Source organism: Leucoraja erinacea, chromosome 32 (genome assembly GCF_028641065.1).
Source record: "Leucoraja erinacea ecotype New England chromosome 32, Leri_hhj_1, whole genome shotgun sequence".
Lineage (NCBI taxonomy): Eukaryota > Metazoa > Chordata > Chondrichthyes > Rajiformes > Rajidae > Leucoraja > Leucoraja erinaceus.
Genome location: NC_073408.1, coordinates 19,395,861 through 19,409,184, shown reverse-complemented (window position 1 = coordinate 19,409,184; position 13,324 = coordinate 19,395,861). Strand labels below are relative to the sequence as shown.

Below are 13,324 nucleotides of genomic sequence, written 5' to 3'. Positions count from 1 at the left end.
TATTTGCATGTACAAGGGCAGAAAAGAGTATTAAGGATGTGATTAGATGCATACCTGACGCACTTATGTATATGGTTCACAGAATAGGTGATATTTCACTTGGAAAAAGTGGTTAAAGAAGCTTTAGGATCCTGAGCTTTCTAGGTAGAGGCAGAGGAAAGTACAAGAGCAAGGACTGAACCACTGAATTAGCTACAATTGGAAGAATGTATCTTGGCATCACACTTTAGGAAATATGTGAAGGGTTTGGAGAGCATGAGAAAATATATATTCTGGAGATGACGGGCTTTTGTGGCACAGATAGAGTGGAAGTGGAGGTTGCTCTCCTGAGACTCGAGAAGGATACAAGTAAAGCCGAGAGATAGTTAAAGACACGAAGTGTGGATAGAGGAACAGCTCCGATCACACAGAGAGTGGTGAATCTCTGGAACTCTCTGCCGCAGAGGGTAGTCGAGGCCAGTTCATTGGCTATATTTAAGAGGGAGTTAGATGTGGCCCTTGTGGCTAAGAGGATCAGAGGGTATGGAGAGAAGGCAGGTACGGGATACTGAGTTGGATGATCAGCCATGATCATATTGAATGGCGGTGCAGGCTCGAAGGGCCGAATGGCCTACTGCTCCTGCACCTAATTTCTGTGTTTCTATCAGTGGAGAAGGCACATTGAATGAAGGTGATTGGCAAAAGTATCAAAAGTAACAAGGAAATATTGGTATAAATAGTTAGAATATAGAAGATTGCAGTTAGAATATGGAATTTATTGTCGGTGGTGTCGGATTTTGCGGTAAGATTCGAAAAGGTAGCTGTTATCTGAAGATGGAATTTTCATAAGCTCTGTTTGCATATGGCTGCCACAGATGTGATGGGTCACTTGGCCTCTTGTACTGTAACCATTCTATGAAACGTTCTCCAAGGTGATTTGGGAAAAGCCATTTCACCTATCTTTGACATAAACAGGTGCAAATGCAACCAATTTTTAGAGAAAACAAGGAACTGCAGATGCTGGTTTACAAAAAAAAGACACAAAGTGCTGGAGTAACTCGGTGGGTCAGGCAGTGTCTCTGGAGAAGGTACACAAAAATGCTGGAGAAACTCAGCGGGTGCAGCAGCGTCTATGGAGCGAAGGAAATGGGGAACGTTTCGGCCCGAAATGTTGCCTATTTCCTTCGCTCCATAGACGCTGCTGCACCCGCTGAGTTTCTCCAGCATTTTTGTGTACCTTCGATTTTCCATCTGCAGTTCCTTCTTAAACACAGTATCTCTGGAGAACCTGGATAGGTGATTTTTTGTGGTTTTGGGACCCTTCTACAGGCTGATAGTAGGGGTTTGTGGTGAGAGAGCTGGTAGAGAGGAGGGGGGAGGACAAAGCCTGGTGAATGTTACATAGATATCACAAAATGCTGGGGTAACTCAGCGGGACAGGCAGCACCACTGGAGAGAAGGAATGGGTGATGTTTCTTCAGATATAGATGGGGGTGGGGGAGAGGGGAAATTAATAGACAGATGGCTGGACAAAGGCCACAGATGAAAAGACAAAAGCGGTGAGGTGATATAAGTGCAAATTATGAAGCCGGTGGAAGGAATATAGGTGGGAGGGGAGGGGAGTAATGGGTGCAAGGCCAGGTGGGGTAAAGGGAAGGGGGGGGGTAAATTAAGGACCTGTCCCACTTGGCCGTCAGTTGTGCATCATTAACGTGTTATATGTAAATTAGGTCGACACGTCGTGACACGTGGGGTACGCATGCATTACGTATGGTGAGGCGTGGAATCGTATGCGGAGGCGCGCATATCATCGCGCATCACGATGCGTTGACCTATTTTACATACGACGCGTAAATGAGGCGCAAATTACGGCCAAGTGGGACAGGCCCTTTAGTTACCTAAAATTTGAGAAATCAATGTTCATACCATTAGGTTGCGAGCTACCCAAGTGTAATAAAGAGGTGTTGAGACTCCAGTATTTTCAGACATAAGCTTATTATAGGACGGTTATATGGGGATAGAACGAAGATGAGCTGTGAAACTGATGGCGATCTGTGTTGACTGAATTGAAGGGTCTACTTCTCATTGCTTTGTTACTGTGATTTTCATACCTGTTGGCCAAACTATAATTAGCATCAAAACCCACTGGCCTCAGAGTGAAACCTAATTATACCAACAACTGCAACCACAGCCACAGCCACTGATCTTATTGAGATGTTTAAAATCATGAGAGGAATAGATCGGGTAGATGCACAGTCTCTTGAGTCCCAGAGTAGGTGAATCGAGGTCCAGAGGACATAGGTTTGAAGTGAAGGGGAAAAGATTCAATAGGAATCTGAGGGGTGGCTTTTTCACACAAGGGTGGTGGTTGTATGGAATGAGCAAGTTGGGCTGAAGGGCCTGTGTCCATGCTGTATCACTCTATGACTATGACACAGCTATTGCATAAAACTCCTGTTTACATAATACAGCAGATGGACGAGTCACAAGGGCACCATCTCACAGGAACTCAACAACCTCAATCAAAAGCATTTAGAAATCAGGTTAAGTATAAGGCAAATCATATACAGCTGTTAGATTCAAATTGAAGGACCAGATTTGATTTCACTGCAGTGTACCTTGTCAATCACAGTCGTTATGAACAAACTGCCTCCATGTTGGCTTTTGAACCTTCTATAGACCTTATTCATTGTTTTGAAGAAACAAAACAACTCCGACGAAGGGTCTCAAGCGTCACCCATTCGTTCTCTCCAGAGATGCTGCCTGGCCCGTTGAGTTACTCCAGCTTGTTATGTCTATATTCAGATTAGATAATACTATACATAAATACAATCGTCATTTTTCCCGCTCATCCCCATTCTCCTGTCCTGTCCCCGTAACCTTTGACACCCTCACTAAGCAAGAACCTATCAATCTCCATTTTAAAAATACAAAATGAAAAACAAAAAATACCCTCCACAGCTGTCGATAGCAATAAATTCCACAGATTCACCACCCTCTGGACAAAGAAATCCTTCCTCATCTCCTTTCCTTTTATTCTGAAACTGTGCCTTCTGGTCCTAGACTCTCCTACTACTGAAAATGCCCTCGCCACGTTCCTCCACAGATACTGCCTGACCTGCTGACTGAACTGCAGATGCTGGTTTAAACTGACGATAGACACAAAATGCTGGAGTAACTCAATGGGACAGGCAGCATATCTGGAGAGAAGAAATGGTTGACGTTTCGGGTGAAGAAGGGTCTCGACCCAAAAACGTCACCCACTCCTTTTCTCCAGGGATGCTGCCTGTCCCACTGAGTTACTCCAGCATTTTGTGTCTGTCTATGATGATGGGCCATTGGTTTGTCTATTGTTTCTCTCTTTTTTTTTTTTTTTTTAATATATTTTTATTAGAAGTAGACATATTATAAGGTATAGTTACATATTATAGTAAAAAGACTTTTCATATACATCAATCATACATTGTTAAAATTTTCAAATTGTAGAAAGTTACAAATTTAAAAAAACACAGAGAAACGGAAGAGGTGGAATGGGTTGCCTATAATACGTCAATGGAGATAGGTTCGTAGATTATAAAATATAGCTTTTCATCTAATCCTGAGTTCAAGTTTCAGTTGGGTCCTCGTGCTGTGCCAATCTATCTCTTCAGATAGTTAATGAATGGAGCCCAGATTTTATCGAAAAGATCTTGTTTGTCCATTAAGACGAGTCTAATTCCTTCTAAGTATAGGGTCTCCGACATTTCCGTAATCCACATTTTAATTGTGGGGGTTGTAGGGCTTTTCCAAAATTTTAATATTAATTTTTTCCCGATTATTATACTGTAGTCGAGGAAATTTCTTTGGCTTGTTGTGAGTGTTAAACTTTGTTCTGATATTCCAAGTATTATTAATTTTGTGTCTGGGTCCAGTTTTGTATTAATAACTTCTGAAATTGTTTCAAAAATATCAGTCCAGAAATGTTTAAGTTTTATACAGTTTGCAAACGTATGTGTTAAATTAGCCTCTAGATGTAGACATTTATCACAAATAGGAGAGATTTGTGGGAAGATTCTATTTAGTTTTATTTTAGAGTAGTGTAGTCTATGCAATACCTTGAATTGTATTAAAGTATGTCTGGCATTTAATGAACATTGATGTATTTGTTGTAAACTTTCGTCCCACATATCTTTCGTTATAGGTTGACCTATTTCATTTTCCCATTTGTATCTATATGGTTCGGTCGGTGGTACCTCATTGTTTAGTAGGGTGTTATAAATATAAGCTATTAGTTTTTCAGTATTAGGATGCTTTGTCTATTGTTTCTCATTTGAGGCTATTGCAAAACAATGAGACATCTTCCTACAGTAAAATTCTGATAATCTGGGACATTAGTGGTGCCAGGTTTGCAGATGTTCGGGACTATTACTGTACCGTACGTTACTGTTCTATTTGCTTTTGCATGGTACAGTAATAACATGCAACATAAAGTGAAGACGCATAAAACTGGAATGGACCAATAGCATCTCAGGAGAGAAGGAATGGATGACGTTAACAAGGGTCTCGACCCAAAACGTCACCCACTCCTTCTCTCCAGAGATGCTGCCTGTCCTGCTGAGTTACTCCAGCTTTTTGTGTTTATATTCTGAACCTGGACATTACCGTTTTCAGACTTTTTCAACCAGTAATGACCTTGGCAATAATCTACATGAAGTAGTGAAATGCATCACCAATTTCTTCTCTCTTCCTCTTCTCCTTTCACCCAGTAGATGAGGGCGATAGTGGCCTTCCTCTCATCGGTTGTGGAGCACTGCCAGGTGGAGATATCGCCCTGGCTTCCATCAGCAAGTCATCACAAAACTCAAATCATATTATCTTAGACAAAAGGTGAACTTCAAATCTTCTGGTTGCATCTTTTAATACATTGATTTTCTTTCTCTTTTTGTTTTGTTTTCAGTGGAAGGATTAAAGGTGGTGGAGATAGAGAAATGTAAGAATGATTTGAAGATACTTAAAGATGAACTGTCCTTGGGAAACAGGTGAGAGTCTTCAATAATTGAATAGCAGTTCATCCAAGAAGATGAATGGTTATTGGAGGGGAAAGCTAATTCCAGCAACAGTACAAAATGTGGCAATAGGCTGCAATATTAAACCTATTCTGGAGAACTCCACAAATCATCTTCAGGTAATGCTGTGGGAACTTGAATATCCATCAGTGAGGTCTGTTAAAGAAAGCTTTAAAACACAACACAAATATCGGGTAAGATAATCAAGACTTTATTTAAGAGCGCCAAATACAGAGATCACTGGGAACAATCTAAGAGATTGCTCTTTGAACAAAGATTCATCTAATTATATAGAATTTTCCTTTGGATGTGTTGTTTATTGTGGAATGCATTTTAGAATTTTCCTCTGTCCAAATGGTCTCATAACAAATGTACATCAAGCACCTCCGAAAGACACAGCGGAGTAAACAGCCCAATTCCACCCCAATCCAGATAAGCGAATGTCCTGTTATGCCCCTGTCCCACTTAGGAAACCTGAACGGAAACCTCTGAAGACTTTGCGCCCCACCCAATGTTTCCGTGCGGTTCCCGGAGGTTGCAGGTGGTTGCCAGAGGTTGCAGGTAGTGGAAGTAGGTAGGGAGACTGACAAAAACCTCTGGGAACGGCACGGAAACCTTGGGTGGGGCGCAAAGTCTCCAGAGGTTTCTGTTCAGGCTTCCTAAGTGGGACAGGGGCATTACCCTTTCAACCTTGTTTTAATGGTTTATGATTGACATTTGTCCTTTGACGACAGAGAACAGAAACTGACTAAAGTAGACTGCAGTAAGTGTCAGTTACACATGCTCAGTTTCAACCTTCGTTAAGGCACAGAATTATTATAACATTTGAAGCCAAATTTAAATATTTTTAAACGCTCCACCTATCCCTATCCCTGGTACACAAAATTGCTGGAGAAACTCAGCGGGTGCAGCAGCATCTATGGAGCGAAGAAAATAGGCGACGTTTCGGGCCGAAACCCTTCTTCATAGTTTATCCCTATCCCTTGCTGTCTTCTTGAAGCTTTATAATTTATTTTTGACAGGTTCACATGATAGAAACAAAGAAAATAGATGCAGGAGGAGGCCATTCGGCCCTTCGAGCCAGCACCACCATTCATTGTGATCATGGTTGATCGTCCCCAATCAATAACCCATGCCTGCCTTCTCCCCATATCCCTTGATTCCACTAGCCCCTAGAGCTCTATCTATCTCTCTCTTAAATCCATCCAGTGATTTGCCTCCACTGCCCTCTGTGGCAGGGAATTCCACAAATTCACAACTCTTTGGGTGAAAAAGTTTTTTCTCACCTCAGACTTAAATGGCCTCCCCTTTATTCTAAGACTGTGGCCCCTGGTTCTGGACTCGCCCAACATTGGGAGCATTTTTCCTGCATCTAGCTTGTCCAATCCTCTTATAATTTTATATGTTTCGATAAGATCCGCCCTCATCCTTCTAAACTCCAGTGAATACAAGCCTAGTCTTTTCAATCTTTCCTCATATGACAGTCTCGTCATCCCAGGGATCAATCTCGTGAACCCACACTGCACTGCCTTAATCACAAGGATGTCCTTCACCACTGTTGCACTCTGACAGTATGTATTAGTTGGATGATGTGTTTATGGAATGGGCTTTGAATCTAAAACCTTGTAACTTGGAGAAAATAACTTGCACTTTGCCATCATTGGCATCATGCTGGAAAACAGCTGAGCGTTTCTAATTCTAATCATTCTTATTGCTGCCAGGTCAAACACACCTTGCAAACACACCATCATGGAAGACCCAAGGAAGCTGACCCCACAACGTGATGTCCCCAAGTATCCTAAGGTACTTTTTCAAATAATGTAAATCCATGGAGAGATACAAAATGCTAGAGAACTCGGCAGGTCAGGCGGCAACCCTGGAGAACATGGATAGATGATGTTTCAGGTCGGGACCCTTCTTCAGACTCAGTCTAACTTTGGGTTCTGTCCCGAAACGTCACCTATCCATGTTCTCCAGGGATGATGCTGCCTGATTCGGTCTGAAAAAGGGTCCCGACCTGAAACGTCACCTATCCATGTTCTCCAGGGATGCTGGCTGACCTGCTGAGTTATTCCAGCATTCTGCAACTTTCCTTGGTAAACCAGCATCTCCAGTTCCTTGTTTCTAAAATAAATCTATTGCAATTTAGCATGTGTAATATGATAAGAGAGAGGTTACATATTGAATACTGTCTAATGAAGCGACACGGTCAACCTTGGCTGATTGAGTGAAGAAAGTGTAAGGGAGTCGGGTAAAGATGGGCAGAAATGACCCAATATAGTTGAAGAAAGGGTAGATAATGGGGTGGATTCACAGGGATAAAGAGACCAGTTTGAATTGTTAATTGAAAGGGTACCCTTTCTGTGTGGTTAATACTTATCTTGTCAGCCTGCTGCTTAACATACTAAATCTAATGTTATATTCAAATTACTCAGACTGCCCAATATGGGGAATCCACATCTCTGCCCCTTTACTGAAGTTGGCAATAGTTGAAGCAAGGTGAATTACCAATGTAGCTGGAACTGAACTAACTTAAACCCTATGAACTACAGGTGCAACTTGCTGCCACCCTCTGTGGGGTTGTCCTGTGTGGGTTACCCAGAGTTACGTGGGAAGAACCCACATGAGCCAAATGGCCTATTCCCCTTCTAAGCACCAGTGAGTTAGCTTTGCTGAAGCCATGGTAGCCATTTAGGTGCTCCAGGGACTCTTGAAATGACTGTGGAAACTGCACATGGGCAAGGGTAATGTATCAGGAGGTCACGCGAGGATTACTCATGAAGCAATGTATTTATGTATTTTTAATTTGGCAAGACCATATCTTGAGCTGTGGGATTTGCAAAAAAAAAAAAACAGTCTTCCCATAAGCACTGGCAGCCATTTACTATACGTGTTCCCTTAAGAGATCAATGATGAATTCTCCCAATCACTCAACATGCTGGATTACTAGGGTTTGATGAAAGGTCTTGAGCCAAAACAAGATCTATCCCTTTTCTTCAGAGATGCTGCCTAACCTGCTGAGTTGCTATGCAGTATCTTTGGTGTAAACCAGCATTTGCAGTTCCTCCTCACACCTGCTGGATCACTAGTTATTCTTCATGGTTAATGCAATGGTTCCAAGCAACACATTATTCTTTGAACAGCTTGAAAGATTCAACAGCAGCTTCTTCCCTGCAAACTCTGGAACAGACCCCACATAAACTAAGGATATTTTCCTGGTCTTCCAATCTACCTCGTTGTGGCCCTTACGCTTTTTTTATCTGCACTTTCAAAAATGTTATGAAACTTTCAATTCTCTACACGGTCTGTGAAGGTTGTATCATGAAGGTTGCATCATACGAGTGCTTGTCTGTACAGAGTTTGTACATTCTCCCCATGACCTGCATGGGTTTTTTTCTGCATGTTCTGGTTTCCTCTCACAGTACAAAGACGTACAGGTTTGTAGGCTAATTGGCTTGGTAAAATTGTAATTTATCCCGAGTTTGTGCAGGATAGTGTTAGTGTGCGGGGATCGCTGGTCGGCGCAGACTCGGTGGGCCGAAATCTCTAAACTAAATTAAACTGGTTGCAAAATTATATGTTTCATATACAGCCAAATGTTCAAATATCTACAAATTAAAGTTAGCAGGTAATATCCAGATACATTGAAAAGATAACAAGGTAGATTACTGTCCATACTGCAGTCTGTATCACCTAAAATGAAGATGGACACAAAGTACTGGTGCAACTCAGTGGATCAGGCAGCATCTCTAGAGACAAATAACATTTCAGGTCAGAACCCTTCTTAAAATGAACTCTTTAAATATGAAAGCAATTCGCTTTCTCTTCATTAGTTCAATGTTTCTCCATCTTAACAAAGCTTCTGAAGTTTCTTAATTTTTTTAATACAGCCTACTAAAAATGTATAATTGATTACAAATAAATCTGATTCATACACTGACATGCAAAGCTCAATTAATGAGTGGCAATACTGCTACACTGTGGTTTAGATCAATTTATTTATAGATCTGAAGAATTCTTATTGAGATAGTTAATATGTTAAAACCACATTGAAAATCAAATGCAGATCTGGTGCCATTCTGAATTTTAATGCAGCTTTTAATTGAGATCTGTATCTTTGTGAATACATTGTGCAATAGAGTCATGACTGCAGGAATATCTATTAGATATTCTGCACAACCGAAGAGTTTATAAATTGAAATAGCCTTGTGTTTAGAGCGTGGAACATATAAAATGATAAAAGGACTGGGCAGGCTAGATGCAGGAAAAATGTTCCCAATGTTGGGTGAGTCCAGAACCAGGGGCCACAGTCTTGGAATAAAGGGGAGGTCATTTAAGACTGAGGTGAGAAAAAACTTTTTCACCCAGAGAGTTGTGAATTTGTGGAATTCCCTGCCACAGAGGGCAGTGGAGGCCAAGCCACTGGATGGATTTAAGAGAGAGTTAGATAGAGCTCTAGGGGCTAGTGGAGTCAAGGGATATGGGGATAAGGCAGGCACGGGTTATTGATAGGGGCCGATCAGCCATGATCACAATGAATGGCGGTGCTGGCTCGAAGGGCCGAATGGCCTCCTCCTGCACCTAGTTTCTATGTCTCTATTTAACCAGGCCCTTCAGCTGACTGAGAGACGATCAATGATCACCCGTACACTAGTTCTATCCTACACATTATGGACAATTTAAAGAAGCTAATTAACCTACAAACCCGCTCGTCTTTGGAAAGTGAGGAAACAATTGCTGTCACAGGAAGAATATACAAACTCCGTACAGACAGCACCTGTAGTCAGAATCAAACCTGGGTCTCTGATGCTGTAAGGCAGCAACTCTACCGCTGCACCATGATGATGCCTTGTGGGCCCCAAATATACATCCTAATCACACCTTCTGAATACATATCGCACTTATTCTTTTATCAGAAGAAAATATTTGTTGAATCTATTACTCTCCACTTGTTGGTATCAGTCAATTATTCCACCCATTTCTGACCCAATGGGTGAAATAGTTTAAACTTAATTATTTTTAAATAATATCCCTGAGACTTCAAATATTTTCCTCTTTTCGTTTCACTTAGCAATATTAGGATTCTAAAGGAGTGTGATATTATAATACAGATGTTAAACATATTATAATATGTGTAACTTGTTAAAATGTCATGATATTTTACTGCACAAACATTTGGCAAACGGCTTCAGAAGCGATGAATGCATTTTTAGGGATAGAGGTGGAGAGATTGAAGCAAGAGATGCATGAAGAAACAAGGAACTGCAGATGCTGGTTTACAAAAGAAGATATGGAGTGCTGGAACAGCTGAGCAGGTCAGGCAACATCACGGGAGGACATGGATAGGTGACGTTTTATGCTGGACTGATTGTCTGAAGAAGGGTCCTGGCCCTGAACATCAGCCATCCATGTTCTTTTGAGATGCTGCCTGATCTGCTGAGCTACTCAAGCACTCTAAATCATGAACTTGGGTTCCAGCTTGCCGATTTTCTTTTTAAATTGAAGGATGCATAAGGGGCATATACTTTGCTCTCCTTGATATAGTTGGGATTCATCTTAAACTGCACCTAAGTCACGAGTTGAAATAATATGTTTTGCAATGGTAGGTTCCCGTTTACTTTAAGAAGTGGCTTTATAATAAAATGCCTGTAGGCAATATGTGTAGAAAGGAACTGCAGATGCTGGTTTATACTGAAGATAGGCCCAAAGTGCTGGATTAACTCAGGAATTCAGGCAGCATCTCTGGAGAAAAAGGATGGGTGACATTTCGGGTCGGGACCCTTCTTCAGACTGAAAGGTCCCGACCCAAAATGTCTCCCATCCTTTTTCTCCAGAGATCTTGCGTGACCCGCTGAGTTATTCCAGCATTATGTGTCTATGGTCTGTAGACAATGCTGTGAATCAGAGCTTGCAAGAGAAAGTGAATGCTGATCATGAGGCTTTATTTCTGTTTTACCAGTATACACTGTCCCAGGAGACCATCGACGCACTGAAGAAGCCAACGTTTGATGTGTGGCACTGGGAGTACAATGAGGTACCATGACGTTGTCTTACCTGGACACTGCAGCTGCTAAGGAAATAGTCAAAATAACACAGGTGGCCATGTTTGGAGTATTGTGTAGGAAGGAACTGCAGATACTGGTTGATACCAAAGATAGACAAAAAATGCTGGAGTAACTCAGCGGGTCAGGCAGCATCTCTGGAGAACAGGAATAGGTGACGTTTCGGGTCGGAACCCTTCTTCAGAACAGAAGAGTTACTGTGTGCAGTTCTGGTCACCGCATGACAAGAAGGATGTGGGGGTTTGGAGATGGTGCAGAAGCAGTTCACCAGGATGTTGCCTGGATTAGGGAGTACCGGCTACAAGGAGAGGTTGAACAAATGTGGATTGTTTTCTCTGGAGCATTAGAGGCTGAGGGAAAATCTGATAGAAGTTAATCAAATTATGAGATGTATAGATGGCCTTTTTTCCAGTTTGGAAATGTCAAATATCAAAGGGTATCGCTTTATAGTGATTGGGGGAAGTTTAAAGGAGACTTGCGAAGCAGGTTTTTTTTTTCCACAGAGCGTGGTAGGTGCCTGGGATAGTGGTGGAAGGAGCTACAATAGCAATGTTCAAGAGGCATTTCTATAGACACATGACACGCAGGAATGGAGGGATATAGGCCATGAGCAGGCATATGGGATTGGTTTAAATGGACATTGTGAACAGGACAAATGAGATGGACTAAAGGGTCTGTTCCTGTGCTGTGTCTATATTCTTCGTTGCTGTGGTTATAATCACAAAGGAGAGACATGAGAGGAATAGATCGAGTAAACACACAGAGTCTCTTGCCCAGAGTAGGGGAATTGAGAACCAGAGCACATGGGTTCAGATGATGGGGGAAATATTTAATAGGAACTTGAGGGGCAACGATTTTTTACACAAAGGGTGGTGGGTGTATGGAACGAGTTGCCAGACGACGAGGGGAGGTCCTATTGCAAAGTTTAAGAAACATTTAGACAGGTACATTGAAAGGATAGGTTTAGAGGGATATAGGCCAACATAGGCAGGAGGACTAGTCTAGATGGGGCATGTTGGTCAGAGTAGCCAAATTAAACTGAAGGACCTGCTTGCACACAGTGCGACTCTTTGACTGCTTCCATGACGTGTAGGTACAGAGTAACAGCTGACTAACAATCATTTTCTGGAGAATTTCGCTCATCTGTTTGTTTAGCTCAGCAGTGTTTATTTTTGGGTGCCTCCAGCTAGAGTAATTGTCTCCATTGATCTTGGATTGTCCATGTTGCCATCCTTGAGTGGAGATTGTTCCTTAATTTCTGAAGGTGCCAGAGCAAGCTGAAGGGTTGGCCACTGGGCTGGATGTGTAAACCACCTCCACCACAACCTCTGCAGTAACACTGTCCGAGATGCCTTCGGGCAACCCAAAGGAGGCTTGTAGTGATCCCACAGTAATCATGTAATGGACACTGATCTTCAGTAGCACCACCACAGTTAGAAATGAACTGACAATGGTAGAGACCCTCTCTAGTGTGACTGACCCACTGGTCACAATGTCAGAGGAAGTGTATGATCATACTTGCATATCACACCTTTGCTAGTTTAACACTTAGAATGTTTCTAGTAAAATAGTGAGTAATAGCATATTGTAGGAAAAACAAGTTTAAATGTTTAACTAACTATATGTTGTAATTATTGGCAGATGCTCAGTTGCCTTGAGTACATGTTCCATGACCTTGGACTGGTGGAAGAGTTTAACATGAACCCCATCATACTGAAACGTTGGCTGGTAAGTTTGCTGCTTTTGAAGCAAACTTGGTATTTGTTGGCATTTTACATTACAGGTTGGAACAGAGAATGAGGCATAGAGTGATACAGTGTGGAAACAGGCCCTTCGGCCCAACTCACCCACACCAGCCAACAATGTCCCAGCTACGCTAGTCCTACTTGCCTGCGCTTGGTCCATATCACTCCAAATCTGTCCTATCCATGTACCTGTCTAATTGTTTCTTAAATGATGGGATGGGGCCCAGCCTCAACTACCTCCTCTGGTAGCTTGCTCCATACATCCACCACCCTTTGTGTGGAAAAAGTTACCCCTCGGATTCCTATTAAATCATTTCCACTTCACCTTGAACCTATGTCCTCTGTTCCGCGATTCCCCTACCCTGGGCATCTGCCCGATCTATTCCTCTCATGATTTTGCATATCTCTATAAGATCTCCCCCATCCTCCTGCGCTCCATGGAATAGAGACCCAGCCTACTCAACCTCTCCCTATAGCTCACACCCTCTAGTCT

The 13,324-nt window shown here is 42.1% G+C and overlaps 1 protein-coding gene across 2 annotated transcripts in view; it reads left to right on the top strand.

Annotated features, from left to right (window-relative positions):
- Positions 1-13,324, top strand: part of pde9ab (phosphodiesterase 9ab) — a 56,935-nt gene that overhangs the window by 22,483 nt on the left and 21,128 nt on the right. For both annotated transcript variants that reach the window (XM_055660839.1, XM_055660840.1), the window contains exons 7-10: positions 4,916-4,997; positions 6,746-6,827; positions 10,984-11,058; positions 12,728-12,814. In XM_055660839.1, the coding sequence (XP_055516814.1) occupies positions 4,916-4,997; positions 6,746-6,827; positions 10,984-11,058; positions 12,728-12,814 (326 nt within the window). The remainder of the gene's footprint in view (positions 1-4,915; positions 4,998-6,745; positions 6,828-10,983; positions 11,059-12,727; positions 12,815-13,324) is intronic.